The sequence below is a fragment of the Zophobas morio genome, unplaced genomic scaffold (assembly GCF_036711695.1).
Source record: "Zophobas morio isolate AGI-343-1 ecotype UQ-CSIRO unplaced genomic scaffold, CSIRO_AGI_Zmor_V1 ptg000012l, whole genome shotgun sequence".
NCBI lineage: Eukaryota > Metazoa > Arthropoda > Insecta > Coleoptera > Tenebrionidae > Zophobas > Zophobas morio.
Window position 1 is genome coordinate 21,635,349 of NW_026972117.1, and position 21,792 is coordinate 21,657,140.

Consider the following 21,792-nt stretch of genomic DNA (forward strand, 5'->3'; position numbering starts at 1 on the left):
TTGTCTTTTTTGAATATAATTAAAACCATGTAAAAGTATGATGAATATTCTATAGTTATTTTCAATTCTAACTGGAAACTAGTAACAAAAAAATAATCTTTATTTAAATAACACGATTTTACATAAAAAACAACACACAAAAACACTTAACCCTGATTCAAAAATCAGGAAAACAGCGTAAATATAAAATTTTTGAGTGAAATGCACACTTATGTGTTTTTCTTGTAAATATTCTGCACGAAAACCTTTATTTGTGGCCAAGATTTATTATCAAATAAGCTGTTGTATCTTATTCGTAACTGTTCAACATCATTTTTCTTCGGCGGTTTTTTATTTGCAATATTCTCCGCAAAAAAACTTCTCGCAGCGGCTTTTTGTTCAACGGTCCATGGGATCAGTTTCCGAGGAATTTTATTTGGTTTGTTGCGTGAAGAACTATATTCACATAAAATTTCAAGATCCTCTTGCGCTTCATTATCTGTTTCGTCGTTTTCGGAGTCGATCTCCATATCAATTTCACTTAAAGTTTTGATTTTTAACTCCCCAGTCTTACCTCTCTCTTTGAATAACAGTGTTTTTGAAAGTTTAGCAACCTGGTGTATGTCAAGAGGTTGCACATAAAATGGTCTTTCAGTATCTTGGTTATGTCCCATAAAAGTTTGAAGTTGTTCTAGATCGTAGTTTGACATGGTAAGTAATTGAGCTACAGTGGCCAAATGCTTCCTTAAACGTATGGATATTAAGGCATTACAATTTTTGACGCCTGATTTGAGGGCGTGGGTTCTAAATATTTTGTGGGCTTCAATGGGATTATTTGTATATATGTCGGCAAATAAATAGACATTTTCAGTTCTAATAAAGTTAGTCCGCAGTTCAATTAACTTATCTGTGTATTTTTGAAGTTCTGAACTGAACAGGACCGGTATGTCTCTACACTGACTGTCTCTTAAAACTATGTTTTTGAATTTTTTTAATAATATTCTTTCGCACAGTGTAACGAAATGCGACAAATCATCGTTTTGGGTGGTGTCTTCAGACACATAAATTGATAAACGTGTTTTTTCCAATTCTCCAATTTTCATCCTATTTAACAATAACAAACGACAAAATACAATTTCTGAAAGGGTTTTATAAGAGAGTAAATCTCGGTTACTTTCTAGATCTAAATAGGTTTTTTCGCCTTCTTGTTCCAGATAGTCTGTCAAAGCCTTCAAATCTTCGACCAATGGAATTAAGGGAACTTTATTAAATTTTTGAGTGTTGTTGCTAACAGTAAATTTAGCCGAAATTTCAAACTTCCAGGCATCTTCGAGTAATTGTTTAAAGGCTTTATACTCTTCCTCCGCTTCTATATCACAAACACTGCTATCTTTTGAAACTGTTAAAATTGCTATGTCGCAACACTGTTTTAACGAACTTTGAATATTCAATGCGTACGTCGGTGTCTCAAATTTATCTGTCTCTGGATCATACTTTGCAATGACTTTTGTGGCTTGAACGAATAACTGAAAATTTTCCGGGCGCAGCGCTTCAAACAAAGATTGAATCAAAGGTTTCTGCTTCTTGATTTCAATTAGCAACCTCGACAGTTCTCTCATTTTTCTCGAGCAGATATTAACAAAATGTCTCTCCCTGTGACACTTAATATATCTCGCACCAAACATGCAAATTAACGGATCCGATTTTGCTTCCATTGATATGTCGTCTGCAAGCATTTTTGGAAAAACGATGTTCACTAAATCTTTATCTATCTGTTTGTGCCTCAGCAGCACGTTTTGTGCATCAGTTAAGTGTGAGTACACAGTCCGAACGGTTTCTCTCGATCTACACGTTTTCACATGGCGATATAATTGTTTAGAGGAATAGAAGCCCAAACAGTGTTTACACGGTACATATCTGACCCCATTTCCCATTTTTCCGCTTTTCACGGGTTTCAGGCACATGTGTGAATTTTTGACAAAATTGCCCCTTTTCCTTAACTCGGAAATTAAGTGCTTCCTTTCGGGAGAACTCGCTGGCACCGAGAGTATTTTAATAACTTCAGGTTCACACCCATGGATTCTTCTAAGATGACGGGCGAAATTTAACACATCGGTTTCACAGTAAATACAAAAGTCTGGTTGGCGTCGGCATAAATTTTTCGTGTCGTTTTCTAGATTTGGTCCTTTGTCTTCTTTCTTTGGCTGGTCTTCAAAAAATGGCACACTTGAAGAGGCTGTTCTTTCGGGTTTTGGTTTTTGTTCCGGTAGTTGAATAGTCAAAATGTCAGGTTGCACAGGTGAGGTTTTTACATTTGGGTTGGTGTCTTCACAACGTGGAGACTTGGGAGGGAGATATTCAAAAACGTATGCGCTGTGAGGCTCCTCTTTAATATGAGGGAGTTCTGGCGGATCTAACATACTTGTATTTAAAGGAAAATAATCTCCTGTAATGAGAGTGTTTGTAGATTTGTCGATCATTTGACGAAGATCCAAGTTCTTGTCTCTCGAGTTAATATTTTCTGTTACCAGTGTATGAGTTTTAGATCCATGACAATCTAAAAAGAGGAAAAATATTTTCTTACTCTTTGTAAGTGTAACTGGATGCAACAATAAGACAAAGTGTGTTTTTGCTTTTATTTCTTTAATATTACAACACCTATTAATGTCAAATTATGTTCCAAAATAAAATTTTTCTGGTGATGAAACCGAAATTGAGATAATTCTTTGCGTAGCTACTCTTGGCTGTTCATTATTATTTAACTGGGTCTCTTTGAACATGCTCCAAGAACATAAAATTTTATCCATAGTAAGAATAAGTTCGTTGAATTTATTATTTCATTTGCAAGGCCAGAAACTAGGTATTCGTAAAAAATGTTTGGGTGTGATGATTTTTTTGTAGCCCCGACGACTGAGAACCGCGAGTTCGCATTTTTATATTACGTACGATATTTATTTTATTTATTTTTAAAATAAGGTGTACATATTTTAAGTTATCTTAAATTGAGTATTCTAGCTCCAAAATTAGAGAAGCTTTGCTTAATTACAGATAACTCTCTTGTCAATGAAAAATGACAAGCAATAATACCAACTGATATTGATAATTATTAAAAAATCTCTTGGTTATGTAAGATCATAATAAGTTTTTGGTAGGTGTAAACATGTTAATTCTGATATAGACAATGTAATTGTTATCTATACCTTTAAATAAATAAAAAAATACTCATGAACTACGACATTGGGGGCAAGTAACTGGGAAAATAAAAATGACAAGCCAGATTGTGTTCCAACGCATATTTTTCGGTAACATATACAGGATGATCAAAAAATGGCGCACTAACTCAACCGTACGAGTCAAATTCCCAGAAAGATCACTTTGCTTCAAATACCTCATTTGACGTTCAAACGAAATACCGATTTAGATTTAAAAGTGAAAAAATTAGGCACTGTTGTCAGATTCATTCTGAACAATTTTGAAGGTTTTTTGTGTATTTTAAAATGGAGAGAACGATGGAAAAAATACAACACCAAAATTATTTTGAATAATGAATTTTTAAATTGTTTTTTCTTTGTTCAATAAACAGTGCTTAAGAACGAGTGATAGATTTAGTGCGCCATTTTTTGATCACCTGTATTAGACAAGTTTTTGAAGTGACGTTATCAGTTTTTTGAAGATGAATAAAAAAAACTTCTTTTAATCTCTTACAATTACTGAATATTAATTAGTGATCACAAATTCAAAAGGAGTCAATTATTCGCCCTTTCATTTTTGAAATTTAAAGAACTCTGCGAAAACGGTTTATTAAAAATCAGTTAATTACAAATTAGTAATATTTGGAATCACAAAAACGAGCAACCAATAAAATAAATATAGAGGTGGATTACACGTTCTGCTACATGTTTCAATTTAGATTTATTCATTAAAATCTTGTGATGTCGTTATTAAATTTTCCGCGAGGGTAAATATCTCACTTTTGATAACACAATAATTACAGTGCTGGCTAATTAAACTGCCTACACTGCGTAAATTATATAGAGCGAGTTATGATTACCATAGCAATGGATTAATTACAATGTTTTCTTAAAATGTTACTTGTGGAATAAGCAATTGAAGTCAATGTTAAGTAACAAAAATTCATCAGTTTAAGGGTAATAAAATCTCACTAAAATCAGTTTCAATTCTTGTATACAGATAAAAATTGGGAAACCGTTTCATTTCTGATGTACTTATTCATTTATTTTTAATGTTTACGTGACTGGTTACTTTCATGTTTTCTCGTTTTCATCTGTCTGCCTGTGTCTATTTTTCTTAGACACATTAGAAACTGCAGCACGATTGCTGTCCAACTTTATATGTATATTTGGAACATCGTGTAGATGGTACAACGTTAACCAAAATGTGTCTGATCATCCCCATCAAAAATAATGGGATGACGTTTCCTGCTTGTCGGGTGGGTGCCCTGACCACTAGACTACAGAGCGGTTTATCTTTCTTCGCTTACTAACCTATTATTACGCCGCCACAGAGATAACTTGATATTTATTAACGTTAACAAGATAGAGAGACCAAAAGAGTTATAGAAATACTTGACTCATTTTTTTTTTATACAGCTTGGGGACTTTGAGAACAAATAACATTGTTCGTTGACGTTACAAGTTCATTAATAACTGGATTTAATAAAATGTTTAAAGCCTCCAAATGTTATTTAAATTTTATAAAATAACATACTCCTAGACTTGCGATTTATGAATCCGTGTTGAGTTTTTACCCAAAATATCCAGAATTAACTTCGAAACGGCAACACCGAATGCTCAGAAATCTTGTAAACGTTTTGCAGTTATCGTAAGGATGGTAAATGTTTAATCAAAATGTATCCGTTTAACACATCTCCCCCTCTCAGCAAATTGATGACGTCATCTAAAAATTAGCATGATTTTGTAACTGTCCTCGAACAGACGACACATGTCGTTATTTTGGAGTTATCATAAAAAATAAAATTCGTAAAATTAAATTTTATAATTTTTCGGAGACGCTGTATTTGTTCTACTGTACTGCAGAGGTGCTGGAAGTTCTGTCTAATTTTTTTGAAACACTTTGTACAAGCTGCTCTAAAAAATAAAACACACACGTGTTATGTTATATTGTTTACAAACACTTATTTAATATTTTTTCAGAAGACGTTTGCAAATCATATAGTATTTTCTAAAGGGGTAAATAAATAAATTTTCACATGTTGGTCCTAAAATAAATTGTAAAATTGTGTTCTGCAAACTGTATGTTTTTAGGATATACTGTATGCCAAAGTTAAAAAATATTAATAGATTTAAATACCATATAATCGAAAAAAAAACGTCGTCTAGTTAGCCATATAATTTTTTTTAAACTGTGGTAACAATACTTTTGTTTTCCATTGAAGTTGCCTGTCAGTTTGACATTTGTGTTGTTAGTGTACAGGTCGTTGCAACTTTTGATTATCCAACAAGAAAATTTTGCCAACAATTTCCCGTAACCTCAAAAACGAATAGAGTGACAGCGCAGATTTTGCCAACACAATTTTTTGAAATTAATTCCATGGCTGACTAACCAACTTTTTTCGATCATATGGGATTGTTTAACAAAATAATGATGTGAAGTGATCAATTTTCAGCGAGAATAGGTAAATAAACGTTGAATAGTGTTTTATCATAGATTCCATAATCTTAAAGTAATTCTAAAATTTCAAACCAAGAGTTCAGTGAATTCGGATTATCTGTCTAATGAAGTCGGTAAGAGATGGAAACGGATTCCATAAAATTTTCAAACTATGAAATTAGTCAAAATAATAATAATAAAAAAGTTTCAGTTAACAAGAAACGTATCAGAAGTTAGCGGATTCGGGAGCTCACAGGAACCATGGTAAAATAGACTCAATAGTTGAAACCTAACTGTTAATTATTAAAAAATAAAATTGTTAAATTTGGCTCAGATTATTATTCGGAAATTACACACACCGTCGCAAGCAGTATGAACTAATTCAAAGGAAAAAATACAAGGTAACAGGTGGCTAATGTACTTCTAAATTTTAAAAATTCACATCAAATCCAAAACTTAAAACTGCATTTTCGACAAGCTTTCTAATACTCAACATCGCATAAAAATCAAATTTATACGAGTTCTGAACTGAATATATTTGTAACGGGTGATCAACAAGTTTTTAGATTAGAGTTGGCCATGGAAATATTTATCATATTTTTGATTAAGAGGAGTCGCTACGTTTGGCTTTTGTGGTGTTGTCAATATGTTTTCAGAATGTAGTATCTCCATTATTAACACACATATGGTTATGAAATTTTAAGTGTAACTTGTCCACAACTTTCACTACATAACTGTGAGGGCTGTTTTTTTTAAACAATTTATTATCATACATTTTTTAAATTTTATTTTAAAAAATCAATAGTTCAGTTATTTATGGAAATTTTGAAACTTTAGAAATCGTACTAGGTCTATTTTTGACTTTATTTGTAGGGACTGAGATATAGTAAAAATAAAAGTTAGCAACTTCTATGACACAAGCTTTTTTTTGCTGTGTATCGTTTCAAACAAAAATAGTTGAATATGGTATGATTTCTGGAGTTTTGTAAGCTGAAAACAGTGTTGAAAACCGTGTTCTGAAATTTCCTTTAATAATTGAGATATTGATTTTTAAAAATACGTTATGCAAAAATTTCACTAAAACTAAAAGAAAAATATTATCACAAACTATTTTTAACAAAATTGCCCTTGCGTTATATAACGAAAGTTAGGGACAACATATATTTAAAATTTCCTAATCGTAGGTCTGTTAATAACGAAGATATTAAATTTTGAAAATAGACCGAAAACGTAGCGACTGGCCTTAAACTGCAAGTGTCATGCATAACCTCATTTGTATTTCAATAATTTGGATTTTTGACATTTGCACTTTAATCAAAGACATGACAAATATTTTCCTGGCCAACTCTAATCTAAAAACTTTTTGATTACTCGTTTTCATCTAATTTTCAAAATTAATTTTACAAGGATTAGCATGATCACGTTATTCACCTAAAAATAATGGCTCATATAAAATTTTTCTCGGATTGGGCCGCGATTTTGATTCACTTCGCCGGAAACGTAATTTAAATTTCACATTGATGCTTTCTTTCTTATCCGGATTAGTCTTGGTCATTTTTATGACATACTTCATGTATAGATATTTATGAAGCGATCTTTTATTGTTTTTCAAATTCATGGTCAATTGCAAGAGATTTCTGCTTTTAATGACTCTACTATAATAAAAGTACATTAGGCATAACGAGCTTAATAATGCCGTAAAAAGTGTCATACACAGAGACAGCAACCAAACTGTTAGCCACGGTAGAAGATATACGGACAATTTATATTAGATCAATATTGCCTGGGATCTACGAAAATTTCGTGATCAGGTGCACGAGTGTTCATTTTAATTGTAAAAAGTTTAGAAGCCATAATAAATAATGCATTGGAAAAGGTGTAGGGTTTTGCGATGAAAAATGAGGAACAGGAGTTACCATTCTGTGGTCTTACTTGGACTCAAATTGTTACAAATGACTATGCTACACAAAGTACGGTGACAGTTACCTCAAAATAAGCGTAAAAAGTTTGTTTTAATCTTTCAAACAACGGATTCGCTGCCACAACTTTTGAATAATTAAAGTTACGACATGACCAAAAACTTGAATTTCTTAAATGAAAAAGTTTTATGACATAAAAAACAAAAACTTTTTACTGCCTTCAGACACGACTTCCCGTATTGTAGATAGACTGCATCATAGACCTCGCGTGCCGCCTAACTTTTCCGTTTTAAAATGTTCTGTGATCAATAATTCAAAAAAGCTGTACTAAATTTTGAGGTTTATCTTTCGTTTTAAAATAACGATGATGCGAAACGAAAATATAAAGCTCTTACCTTCTTCTACAACTTCTCCAACAAACACCTTCGCAATACCTGCCATTGCGATAACAACATTTTGTGAAACAGAGCAACCAGTAATGGTCTGCATTAACCTTTTAATTGCGGCCTTTGGAAACGCAGACCGTCTGTACATCTCATAGCGATCTAACTGGTCTTCAGTAAAATTAGACACTAAAACTCTAGCAAATTCATTGTTTACTTTATAATCAGGTTTTAGTGTCGTTACTTACTGCATTTTTTCACGCTCCTCCTCCTCCATTTCTTTTCTAGTCTTTATTTCCTTTTTCCTGGACTGGGAACTGCTGTTGTGTAACGCTTCTGGCATAATTATATCCGAATCTAGGTATGAGGTATGTTCATCTTTAATGTGAATTTCAGACGTGAGTTGATGACTTATGTCCATATGGTCGGTTTCAGTTAGATCTTGTTCTTGTTTGACGTTGTGATCCGCTGTAGTATTTGAGTTGGAGTCGTCATCAGATTCATAGGTTTTCGGGGTGTTACTCCTAGATTCAACAGTCTTGCTGAAGATGTCCATTTTCACTTACTACGTTTTAGTTTGTTTTCAGGCGTTCTGATTGTTGAATTTTGTTTGCGATAATGATTCAGCAAACGTCCTATTTGTAAAAAAATGCACCCTTACACTCGAATTAGGGTTATGTTGACATTACACAAACTTGACAGCTTTTGTCAGCTTTCGTACTCGTATGCCCCCTGCCGGTGACAGGTGGTATTGCCGCTTGGTTGCCATTGGTTCCGCCGCGGCGCTAGTGTCAAATTCCAGTCAATATATCACGTTCATACTTGACAATAATTTTGTTTATTGTGCCGAAAATAAAGCAAAGTTAATGAAAACATGAGATTAACTCAAATCTGATCAATCATTTGCAGTGATAGAAAATTGTGATAAAGTGCCCGGTTCATCCCGTCGTGTAACCGCCAGACAAACTCATTTTTTTCGTTGTTTTATTCGGGACCAGTTAATTGACCCTCGTTGTTGTTTATTGTCGTTTTTTGCGCTCTTTTTCGACTTGCACCATGTTCTAGTGTGATATCCAGCCGAATTCTGCAACAAAATCACATCGTAAGTGTCACAGTTGGAGGCTTTTGTTTGCTGCAACGACAACTGTCAAACTGGCCAAAATGGGGGTAAAAAAGCCCCCTTGGCGCGTTTACGGGGGTCGTTTTTGCCTCATTTTGGCTTTGATGATTGTTTTGAGTGTGCACGAATAGCCAGAAATTAAATCGTAGGCTTTATGTCTTTTCCACCTACGTTGTGCATTGTGTTGGAAAACCCGTTATGTCCAGTGAACGCTTGGAAAAGCATTATTCATGGATTTACATCAATTTTTTGTGCAGGTGTTCGCCGACATCCATCAGGGGGCCTTAAAGCGTTGGATGGGGCTAGTTGTGCCCCAATTTTCTTGCACTGGCTCCTACTTCAACCACCACCATTACCCCGCTAAATCAAGAAGGTAAGTTCAGGTGTATTATTATGTTCATGCATAAGTAGGACTTCTTTTTTTGACAATTATTTCCGCAAAGAATTGTGGATTGGTGGGTAATTTACCAGAACTCACGCAATCATTTTTAAGACAATGAAATTTGCCAAATTTGGACTAAATTACTTATTATAGCTCATAGGTGAACTGTTTAATTAAGGCAGAAAGATTGCGAGGTGTTGATAAGTATACCATTAGTGAAATGAACAACGAAAACGCTAGCGGAAAGACCGAAGTATGGACGATTAAAAATGGAACGCTGTAGCTATTATAATCACTCTTTTTTCAAAATTGAAACTTGGAAATTGGAGCGTTATGCTGGAGGGATCGCGGATAATTTTCTTTCATCACTTCCAGTTTCTTCCCTAGGCGTGATGATTAAAAGGCGAACAAACGGTCTGTAAACTTGACGCCTTTTTAAGTTTTACGTAATGGGGAAAATCTAAAAAAAAAAATCAATCTCGTGGAGTGGAAAGACGAAAATTAATTGTTATCTTACTTATTTTGTAGGTATTTTTTGTCTTTGTCTCTTATTGAGAAAGAAAATTTACCAAGCGCGTATAAACCACCGTAATTGTTATTTGAAAGTTTTAAAGGGTTGCCGTTAGGAAAATGTTAACATAATCAAAAAACAGCGAAAATTTTACAGAATTTCGGATTATAATAAAATAGCAAAAATATTTTGTGTTTCAAAACTTAGTAAATCAGGTTGGAATTTTTATCTTTGAATTTTTTTAACCATTTTCAGAGAGCATACTACTAAAATATTCATTTTGTGTATTTTACAAATTTTAATTGTTCCCTGTGCCACCCTCTGTTTATTCATTACCAATTTACTTTGTGTTCTGTACATTCTAATACGTTGACACTGTTGACATCGTTGACATCTCCCGGTTTGCTTTAATAGCTTAAGGCAAGTTGCTACGTTTTCAGATTTTCAGTACATTTTCAGAATGTAAGATCTCCATTATCTAACGATTTTTTTTTTTTGAAATATTATATATAATCTGTCCACAACTTTCACTATAATAATGCAGTTTTTTAAAACAATTTATTATCGTATACATTTTTAAATTTTGTTGAAATTTTTGCATCACGTATTTCTAAAAATCACAGTCTGATTTATTTATTATGGAAATTTAGTAGCTTCGAAAATTTTTGAAATCGCATTTTTTTTGTTGGAAGTGAGGTACAATAAAAAGCTTGTAGCAACTTCTACGACACATTTTCAACCAAAAAGTCGACAACGCATCTAGTATGATTTCTAGAGTTTTGTAAGCTGAAAACAGTGCTGAAAACCGCGTTTCGAAGTTTCCGTCAATAATTGAGATATTGATCTTGAAGTAAAAATTTCACAAAAATCAAATGATCAAAGACTATGTTTGATAGAATTTTTCTCTTGTCAGATTACTGCCAATTTGAAAGCTTGATTTGAAAATCAAAGACAAATCTCCAAAAATCCATGGCCGTCTTTGATCGTGTCTTTATTTTCCGCGCGTAACGTAAGGAAGTATTGTAAAAGGGTCCATCAGGCGACTGGCTGTTTTTATGGATTTCATGACGTTTCATGATCCCAAAAGTACGAAAAAATAGGTCCCCGTTTCCGTCTGCTTGTTTAACAGTTGTGTCAAGTTTTATTAGACAATCTTGGAAACTACCAGACCGATTGCTATCAAATTTTATGTGTACATTGGGAATATCGTGTAGACGGTAGAACGGAAGCAAAATGTGTCTTATCACCACCACCAACGTCATGACATCATCTCCACTTCTGTTGTAGTAAATGAAAATGTTATTTAAATTTTATAAAATAACTTACTCCTCCACTTGTAGTTTATGAGTCCGTGTTGAGTTTTTACGCCAGGCATCCAGATTTTTGGAAATAAAATCAAAATTGTATAACGACATTTTAGAATTTAACTTTGAAATTGCAAAACCGAATGCACCGAAATCTTTCAAACGTTTTAACGTTATCGGAAGCATGATAAATCGTTAATCAAAGTTTATCCGTTTACGGTCCCCCAAAAATTGATTACGTCATCTTACAAAGAACGTTCTTTAAATTTTATAAAATAACATACTCCTGGACCTGGCGATTTATGAATCCGTGTTGGGAGAGAATTTAACTTTGGAAGCGGAAAACATAAAAAAATGCGAAACCATTACTATACTTCCCGAGGGTAAGCTAAGGAAGTATAGTAATCGAGTCGATCGGACGAATTGCCACTTTTATATTTTCTCTACTTTTCATGACCCCTACAGTACGAAAAAAGTAGTCTGTCTGTCTGTCTGTCTGTCTGTCTGTCTGTCTGTCTGTCTGTATCCATTTTTATTAGGCATATAATCTCCGAAACTGTTGGACCGATTGTTGTCAAATTTTGTATGTTAGAATGTTAGAAATATCATATAGATGGTTAAATGCTAGCCAAAATTTGGCTAATTATCCCCACCAACAATTTGATGACGTCATCTCAATGAACCTTATTTTAAAATGCGTTGAATGCTATGCAAAAATACTCCCACACACTTGTAGTATACGAATCCGCTTTCAGTTTTTTCGTTTAAGGTTCAAATCTTCGCCCACCCACCCCTTCTCAATTGTGATGAATGTTTTATTCATTATGAGATGAAGGACGGAGTTTAGTTTGCAAAATCATCATTTCTCTACAAGAAATTGCCATATGAAATTTGTTTTTAAAAGGGTAGAATTTTTTAGAGTAATATTGATGTAAAAACATATTTTATATGATAATTTCTTGTAGAGAAATGAGGATTTTGCAGTTAAACTCCGCCCTTCGGTCTGATTAGGAATGAAAAATTCATCACAATTGAGATCGGGGCGGGTGGGTGGTCCTTATTTTTTTTTTTTTTTAATATATGGAGTTCTCTTTCAACAACAGGATAGTTAAACATGTTATCAGTTTCTTGTTGGGAGAAGAAGACTTCGTATATTAAGAAAAATGGACAAAATATAAGCCCCACCCACCCACCCCTTCTCAATTGTGATGAATGTTTTATTCATCATGAGCTGAAGCTTGAAAAGTAAAAATGCAAATCGAAAAAATGGAGGAACAAAAAAATGAAAAATTGAAGAAAAAATCCAGGTCAAATTAGCTGAAGGAGCGTTATTTACGCCACTGGTTTTTACTTTATAGAGCTTATCAGAAAACAAAAATCGCAAAAAAAAAGATAATTTTTCAGAGAAGTGGGATTTATTTGGCTGCACTTCATGGGCGAGGGAAGTTCTGTCGAAGTCATCGACCAATTTTTTTGCTTTCTCTCTTTCTAAATAATTGTAAGAAACTTGAAAATTCTCGTTGTAGGATAATTTAATAAAATGTCACTTTTTATTCAATTACATACCAAGAGAGCAATAAAAAATACGATCAAAGACAGCCTTGGATTTTTGAAAGTTTGTCTATGATAGCTGCATTTTTAACTCAAACTTTCACATTGACGGTAATCTGACGAGACGAATATTCTATAAAAACAAATTTTCAAACATGGTTGTCTTTCATCGTGTTTTTTATTGCTCTCACACGGTATATACAGTCTATTTACAATATTCATTCTTTGTGTTTATCATTGAAAACTAAATTAAGGTAATTTCTTATACGAACTTACCCACAACAGTCATTAAACATATAAAATTCTATTCACTCGTGAAACAAATTTTAAAATGTTTGTTTAAATTAAGAGTTTGTCCGGTCGTATCCGAACTGCGGTGTAAATTTTGCTCAAATATTTCGAATTGCGGTTCGTTCTGAAACAGTAGGGGTTTTTAAAACTATTGTATAAATGTTTAAATCTTGAGGGAAATCAGAAAAATAATTGAAATTTTTGCATAAAAACGAAAAACCATATTTCGATAAGTATTGAAAAAGACTGCTTCATAGACAGATGTTCATTCAATCAAAAATTGCCCACTATAAAAATCATGCAATTTTTGGATATAATTTTGTGAAATGTGTCGCCTACAAATTTTCTGTTACTAGTCATATCATAATTTTAGTTTATAAGATACTGTATGCATCTTATATGTAATACAATATTTTCTGTTCTCAAACAGTTATGATGACTTTATTGTATTGATTTTATTATCATAATCATATCTTTCGGAATTAGATCACTAACAATAACATCTACCATCACTGCAATTTATTAATATTTATGTATTTGATCAACGGTTCGTTTTTCATACACAACATGATTGAAAAGTTAACAAAGTGGATTTATTGACAGTAAATTTAAAAATAATAGAATATATAGTACATATATAGATATGTTATTTACAAAATATTTAGTAAGTTTTTTATTCAGAATTTCGAGTACTTAACCCCGAACTGAGAATTTTACCGTAGTCTCGTATAAAGTATCAGGTAGTAACAAAATTTTGCACCGCAGTTCGGTCACGGATTTGAGATGCACCGCAATTTGGACAGGTTTGTTCTCGAACGTTTTGGGTGCATATTTGAATTCGCCGTTAATTTTAAAAATAAGCAAATAATAAAAACTCAGGAATCACAATTACCGTTAAAGAGTTAACAATAAAGTAAGTGTTTTTATTCATGATGTTGCTGTCTTATCCTAATGGAATCATTGTGTTATTAATCGTGCGTAATTTGTATAATCAGTTGTAAGTTATGGTTATATTCAGAACAGAAATGTATTTTTGTAAATAGGTGTTTTTGCACAGTGACGTCAGCAAGGATTTCGTTTTAATTGTGATAGATCTTTCTATTAGTTAAATGGTCACAGAAAAAAGTTGGCAACATGTTGTTAAAGTTAGGAAAACTTCATCACGGCGTATTATGTAATTTGATGCCTGTGTTTTAAGTAATGAATCCAACTACATATGTCTTTAAATGTTGCGTTGAAAAGTTATTGAATACGAATAAAATCTCATAGCGCATTGTTTATATTGAGATAGAATTCGATGTCATTGTCGGATTACCCTCAATGTCAGTGTCAACAGTATTATCGAATCGATAAACGCTTTCCCCCATATTGAAACACACTTAGAATTGTAAAGAAAATCGATGACGAAATTTCGTCTTTCTCCAAACAGTAATCATCTGTATCATGAAGGTTGTGGAGATCCCGTTTGTTTTAGTTTCGACATCTTCCAACAATTGCAGGTTTTCCATTAATGATACGTTCTTTTTTCCGGTGGACCATTATTCTAAACCAACAAATGACAGTACTTTCACTTCACTAATTCTAGGATGAATAATTATAAATCCATTTATATTCACCGTTTAAATAATTTTCGTGACACCTTATAAATCTAAATTGCAGGATAATGTGGAGAGTGGATTGTGTTGGTTGGGACCGTGGCATGCATTATTGCGGCGCTAGCGGTCGTGGGCTAGCCTATTTAACTAATAAACTCGAGTACATGCACTTATTTGTCTGTAAGAAATTAAAAGAATTTATAAAATTTGTACATTCTTAGTTGGGAAGATGTATTACAAGTTTTAAGGATGACCGCATAATTCGTAACTCATTTCGCGTAATTAGCGGAGTTATAATCCGACTAATCAACGTTTTATTTTTTCACTGGGAATTATTCATTTATTTTATCCACGAAACACCGTTATGGGTACAAGGTCTAAGTTCATTAATTGCAGTAAACCCATTGTTGGCTCGTTTCGCCTAGAGATTTTGGGTTGATGGACTGATAGGCGAAAATTATTTCGTCTGCTAGCTTTAAAATAACTTGTGCGAAAAAATATCGCACCTGACTAGAATGACCCCATAAATGTTGTTTGTTATTTACCTAATCATTTATACGTCACAGCGATATTTTCCTTGCAATCAAAACGAAGATAAAATAACGAAACTGATTTTACACAGCGATAGAAAAATATAATCCAGAAATGAATCGGCTGATCGATAAGTGAGTGTATTTTTGAGCGAATTTGGGTGGCAGACGTTTAAGAAAATTTGTAAGAATGAGTTTTCTATTTTCGTTTTCGAATAAAAACGTGATCAAAGTGAAAGAAGTGGAACTAAGACCAAGTGAGTTTGTAATTATTTAAGCGGATAATCATTTTATCAGTGCATTAAGTGTGTATTTATAATCATGACATGTGTAATCACTGTTTTAAAAAACGTATTTTTCGATCACCTTCAGATTTTTAAATCGTTGCGTATTTTTAACACTGAACATCTATTTGTAGACTTTGTATGCATTTGTGTGATTTATGAGCTTATACTAACGGTTAATTTAAGCTCAAAGCGTTACGATGTGATTAAAAAAAACGTGACGTCGGTTGACTGTGGAATACATAAAACACAAACGTACATATCGCAAAGAAATTTGTATATTTTGTTGCTTTATCGTTTTCTATCCCATCGGGCGACTTACCGCTTTCATGTTTTCTTGACGTTTCATAACCTCGAAAAAATGGTCTCCCGTTTCCGTATGCGTCTCTATCCTCTGTATCAATTTTGTTGTCAACTTTTGTATCTATGTCGTATCCTTAACCGCTAACCAAAATTTGGCCAGTCATCCCCACCACCCATTGGATGCCGTCAACTCCAAAATTTACAATAATATAGATATTTTTTTATTTTAATAAAATAAAGCACTCGTACATGTCTGTGTATGAATTCGTGTTGGGTTTTTATCCTAGATATTTACATTTTTACACAAAAAAATCAAAATTCTATTATAGCATTTTGCAATTTAACTTTGAAACTGCAAAACCGAATGCTCTGAAATATTGCAAACGTTTTAAGATTGTCGTTATTACAGTAAATCGTTAATAAAAATTTATTCGTTTATCCCCTCCCAAAAATACTGTATATACTGTTATGACTGTATACTTGTGGTTTATGAATGCACTTATATAGTTTTTAGAATTATTTACATAGGGGACTCACAAAATTAATGACTGGGGCAGTTTATCGTATTCATTAAATGAAGAACGACTCATTCCATTTTCCCGAAAATTTGGATAGTGTACGTGTCCTTGCAAACAGTTGATCACAAAATTTTGTAATGGAAAAACTCAGTCAAATGCATAGCACGTTTCTTCACATATACTTTAACATTACATACATATCTTTATTTCAACTTAGAAGGGTTATCATGAAAACTAAAATTCGCAAAATCAAATCATATGGTATTTAGAAAAATCTGGATTTATTTACCTTCGACCATTTTTTTGTTTTTTCATTTTTTTATTTACAAAATTTTTTCTTTATTTCATTATTTTGGTTTCATAATTATTGCCTTCTGTCAACTTTAATTTTTTTCAATTTTTAAATTTCTCGACTTATAAATGTTTCAATTTTTCGATTTGCAGTTTTTCAATTTTGCAATTTTTCGATATTACAATTTTTCATTTTTCGATTTTTCAGTTTCTCAATTTCTAATTTTCTCGATTTTTCAGTTTTTCGTTTCCTCAATTTTTCAAGATTTTAATTTTTATTTTTCATTTTCTCGATTTTTTTATTTTCTTCTTTTTATATCACAATTTATCGTTTTTTATTTCTTTTGTTTTTTCAATGTTCTTTCGATTTTAAATTTTTTTCTTTTTCAGTTTAGCAATTTTTGGATTTCCAATTATTATATTTTCCGATTTCTTTAATTTTACCATACATATTCTCTTTTTTCGATTTTGTATTTTTTCGATTTTAAGTTGCTCAGTTTTAAATTTGTCGTTTCTTCAATTTTTCAAGTTCATGATTTCCAATTTTAGATTTTTCAAAAGTTAAAAAATTGAAAAATCGAAAAATCCGAAAAACTGAAAAATCGATAATTGTAAATCGATGAACTGAAGAAACGAAAAATTGAAATATTGAAAAGGTAAAAATCGAGAAATGTAAAAATAAAAAAAAATTAATGAATCAGAAGTTCCAAAGAAAAAAAAACGAATCGAATGGAAAAATTGAGAAATCCAAAAATTGAAAAATAATTGTCGAAACATTCTAACATTGAAAGATCGGGAAATTGAAAAAATTAATAAATTAACAAATTTTTAAATCCAATAATTAAAAAATGGAAAAATTTTAATTATTATATATTTAAAATGAAAACTAGAAAAATCGCAAATCAAAAATTGAACAAACGAAAAATTAAAAAACCTGAAACATGAAGAATCGAATAATTGAAAACCGAAAAATTAAAAAAAACAATAATTGGAATATTTTACATTGAAAAAAGAAAAGTTTAAAAAACAACGCCGAAAAATCAAAAAATTGAAAAAATAAAGAAAATAAAAAACCGAAACGAAAAATTACAAATGGAAAAATTGATGATATGAAAAATTTAAAAACCGAAAAAATGCAAAATCAAAAAATTGAAACATGTAAAGGGTTGAAGCACGAAAACTGAAAAATTTTAAGAATAAATACTTGCATCTTGTAAAATTGGAGAAACAAAAAAATGAAAAATTGAAAAATTGCAAATCGAAAAATGGAAGAAACGAAAAATTAAAATGAAAAAGAGAGAAAATTATAAAATCGAAACATTGGGAAATTGAAAAATTATAACAGTGAAGGCAATTAAAAACCGAAACGAAAAATTGCGAATCAAAAATATGATGATATGAAAAATGAAGGAACCGAAAAATTGAAAATTCGAGAAATTTTAATTCGAAAAATTGGAAAGAAATTTTAAAATTGAAGTAACAAGAAACTTGAAAAATTAAAAAATCGCAAATCAAAAATCTGAAGAATCGAAAAATTGAAAAAACAAAAAATTAAATCGAAACATTGAAAAATGGAATAATTGAAAAAATAAAGAAAATAAAAAACCGAACCGAAAATCCAAAAATTGGACAATCCAAAAGTTGGAAAATTGAAAACTAAAAAGTTTAAACTTGAAAATTTGCAAATCGGAAATATGAAGAAACAAAAAAAATTAAAAATGAATTTATACTTGTGCTCATAGTATTTAGAATTACTTATACCGGGTTACTCAAAAACATTTATGAATTACACAGATGCATCTATCCAAATTAATACATGTGTACTTGCAAAATTGTTGATGACGTTGGCGCAAAATTTTGCCGAATAAATCCTATCTAAAATGTCCAAAATATAATATTGCCATTTATCATTCCATTAATATTTTTTAGATTTGCTTATACCGGGTGTCTTAAAAAAATTAATGACTGAGTCAATTTATTTTATTGGTTAAATAGAGAATTGCAAAGCTTCCAGACGTTTTGAAGTTATCGTAAGTATGGTAACTTTTTAATCAAAATGTATCTGTTTATCAACCCCAAAAAATTGATGACGTCATCTCAAAATTTTGCGGAATAAATCCTATCTAAAATGTGCAAAATGTAATCAATCTATGCTTGTAATTTATCATTGCATTTATATTTTTTAGAGGTGCGTATACAGGGTGACTCAAAAAAATTAATGAATCAGTCAATTTATTTTATTAAATAAATCAAGAATTGCAAAACTGAATACATACTTTAAAATCTTGCAGACGGGTTAAAGTTATTGTAAACATAGTACATTGTTAATTAATATATGTCTGTTTATTCCCCCCCCCCCCCCCATTGATGACGTCTTGTAAAAACTTTGTCGAATAAATTCAACCCAAAATGGGCAAAATATTATGAGTTTTTAGTTGTGATTTATCATTCCAGTAATATTTTTTAGATTTGCTTAGTTAAACAGGTGGCTCAAAAAAATTAATGAATGAGTCAGTTTATTTTAGTGGTTAAATCAGGAATGGCTCACTTCATTTTCACAAAAATTCACAAAAGGAAAAATTGCAAATCGAAAAATTGAAACATCCAAAAGGTTGAAAAAGGAAAACTGAAAAATTAAAAATGAAAACTTGCATCTCGTAGAATTGAAGAAACAAAAAAAAAATGAAAAATTGTAAAATTCAAACCGAAAAATGGAACAAACGAAAAATTAAAATTGAAAAATACTGCAGGAAATTAAAAACCGAAACGAAAAATTGCAAATCGAAAATATGAAGGAATGGAAAATTGAAGGAATCGAAAAATTGAAAAAATTAACATTGAAAAATGGAATAATTGAAAAAATAAAGAAAACAAAAAACTGAACCGAAAAATGCAAACTCAAGAACTCCAAATCGAAAAATTGTAAAATCCAAAAATTGAAAAATTCAAATATTGGAAAATTGAAAAACTGAAAAATTTAGACCCGATTTATAGAAAGCGAAGTTAAAGTTAATTCGCGATTAACTTTTAATTGAGGTCCGTTGCGAGGCAACGCGCATGTTTGGACCAATCACGGGCTCATATTCCACATTTTAATTCTCTGTTAAACTAATCGAGGATTAAATATTTAACTCGCTGTTCTATAAACCGGCCCTTAAACTTGAAAACTCGTAAACTTGCAAATCGAAAATCTGAAAAAAAAAAAAAAAAAGAAAATAATTAAAAATTAAAAATTCAAGTTGAAAAAACTGCGGGAGTGCTATTTACGCCGCTGGTTTTTACTTTATTCTTCAGGGACCAGGCAAGTTCTTTTGAAACAACCTTCAACCAAATTTTTGTTGTTAGGTTGACCTCATGGACGGGTTACGGTAAAGATTATTTGTTATTAAATTTCACGCATCATGTTTATTACTGATTTGTGAAGTTCAAAGTCTGTTTTAATTTGAATCTTAAATTTTTAAAATATTTGTTGTAATATTTTCACTCACATTATTTATTTTTAGCAAAATCGAAATTACGAAATTATGATTATTTATCTCCAATTTTCGCCTACAAAACGGTGAAAATCTCTGTTTTACACATTTTAGGTATATATGAATAAAGTAAAAGTAATTTTTGCTTACAGTGAAAGCGCTTTAAAAATTCGTGACCATTAGTTTAAATCTGGAAAAGAAAATTCTTGATAATTGGGTTTTTTATAACACTGTTGCTAAAAATTGTAGGTTTGAGTTGTGACAGGTAACATAAGAAATCGTATGAACATCTCGAAGCACGACATTAGTTGGAACAAAGTCGTTTCAGTCAGAGGCGGCTCGCCAGGTGAGGCAAGTGAGGCTGAGCCTCACCTATGCAACAAGACATCATAATTATCAGTATCCAAAATTCAGATACAGCTTCGTAATATTAATAAAGTCACGTATTGTACAAAAAAATATATATTTTTCACTGATTTTTGTCCCGCAAATTCGAAATTATTGATACGAGAGGCTCAGAATTTTGCGGTTCAGTTCTACCTTTATTTTAGCATGCAGCGTACATTGGTGACGCACGCGCAGATATGTTTTAGTAAGCTGAAATGAGGCTGTCGTCTTTGAGCTTAAAAACAAGATAAAACTTGTTCGGAAATGTTCGGCCACTCCATCGTCAGTTCTAAAACCATTCGTGATTATCACGAGCAAGTTGCATCTTTGCAAGATTCTGAAGCATTCTCCCGCTTATTTTACGGTGCTGTGCGTGTGTTGGTCGCTATTTTCGAACTAACAGGTTTACACAGGTGAACGGTGTACTCAGGTAGATACAGGTTGTCCAAAGTCAAGGCATTTAAACCAAAGGTAGGATCTTTCCAGTGTATACTATTCGTTTACTTTGAAATGAATCCCCAATACGACATTGTTATGTCTCTGCTCGAAACGCCTTTTTCAAGGCGAAGTGAAAGTGAGAAACGGGAAATTTTACAGTATCGGCCCACGCATAAGATCGAAATTAATTGTCCAGAGAAAAACGCAACTCAAAAACGTACCTATTGCCGAACATTTCAGCTTTCATGGTACGAAAGCCACAAGTGGTTATGCGGTAGTAGATGCACTAACAGACTGTACTGTTGGCCTTGTTTATTATTAGGTAATGTTAAAAATGTATGGAATACCACTGGTTATTTTGATTTAAAAAACATCTCGCGAAGTACAAAGCTGCATAATGATTCCAAAGAGCACATTAAAAATTGTATGGGCCTTAAGCGCGTGGAACGAAACACGTCGACAATATCCGATGCTTTGCAAGAACATGCAAGCATAAATAAAATTTTATACAACGAAAACGTTAGGAAAAATCGGCAGCTGCTAACTTACCTAATTGATGTAACTTTGCTATTAGGAAAACAAGAACTGTCATTTCGTGGACATGATGAATCCACCCATTCGGCTAATCGCGGTAACTTCAGAGAAATTTTTGACTGCATGATTAAACGTAACTCGGAATTAAGTGAACATGCGAAAAAAGTTGGTCACATTTTTACCGGTCAATCGAAAACTATTCAGAATGAATTAATTTCATGTTGTGAAGAATATTTGAATGATTTTATCAAAAAAGAAATAAATAATTCCAAATTTTTTGCTGTAATAGCTGATGATACTACAGATATATCTGAAAAGTCCCAGTGTTCAATTACTCTGCGATTTGTTAATTGTAATGGCGAATTAAA

General features: G+C 31.9%; 2 protein-coding genes across 3 annotated transcripts in view; one reads left to right on the plus strand and one right to left on the minus strand.

Annotated features, from left to right (window-relative positions):
• Positions 1 to 82: 82 nt before the first annotated feature.
• On the minus strand, positions 83 to 8,664 carry LOC135128004 (uncharacterized). The gene is made up of 3 exons (XM_064054774.1): positions 8,161 to 8,664; positions 7,925 to 8,109; positions 83 to 2,536 (listed from the first exon to the last, which is right to left on the minus strand). The coding sequence occupies exons 1-3, from the start codon at positions 8,466 to 8,468 to the stop codon at positions 210 to 212; spliced, it is 2,820 nt and encodes a 939-aa protein (XP_063910844.1). The 5' UTR covers positions 8,469 to 8,664; the 3' UTR covers positions 83 to 209.
• Positions 8,665 to 8,735: 71 nt separating this feature from the next.
• The window catches only part of LOC135128006 (serine/threonine-protein kinase tricornered), a 112,969-nt gene continuing 99,912 nt past the window's right edge, over positions 8,736 to 21,792 (plus strand). Inside the window, exons 1-2 of one of the 2 annotated variants that reach the window (XM_064054782.1) lie at positions 8,736 to 9,014; positions 9,290 to 9,405. Coding sequence is in view for 1 of the 2 variants with exons in the window: in XM_064054781.1 (XP_063910851.1) it covers positions 15,387 to 15,453 (67 nt within the window). In the remaining variant the exon portion in view is untranslated. Of the gene's footprint in view, positions 9,015 to 9,289; positions 9,406 to 15,333; positions 15,454 to 21,792 lie in introns of those variants that run through there. The other variant, XM_064054781.1, reaches the window with a different exon arrangement.

What these genes read in the sequence shown, in the direction of transcription:
- LOC135128004 (XM_064054774.1), bottom strand. Translation starts at nt 8,468, where the DNA reads ATGGACATCTTCAGCAAGACTGTTGAATCTAGGAGTAACACCCCGAAA. An exon ending in GAGGAGCGTGAAAAAATGCA is followed by an intron (nt 8,110 to 8,160) that starts GTAAGTAACGAC and finishes TGAATTTGCTAG; the next exon opens with AGTTTTAGTGTCTAATTTTA. An exon ending in TGGAGAAGTTGTAGAAGAAG is followed by an intron (nt 2,537 to 7,924) that starts GTAAGAGCTTTA and finishes TCCTCTTTTTAG; the next exon opens with ATTGTCATGGATCTAAAACT.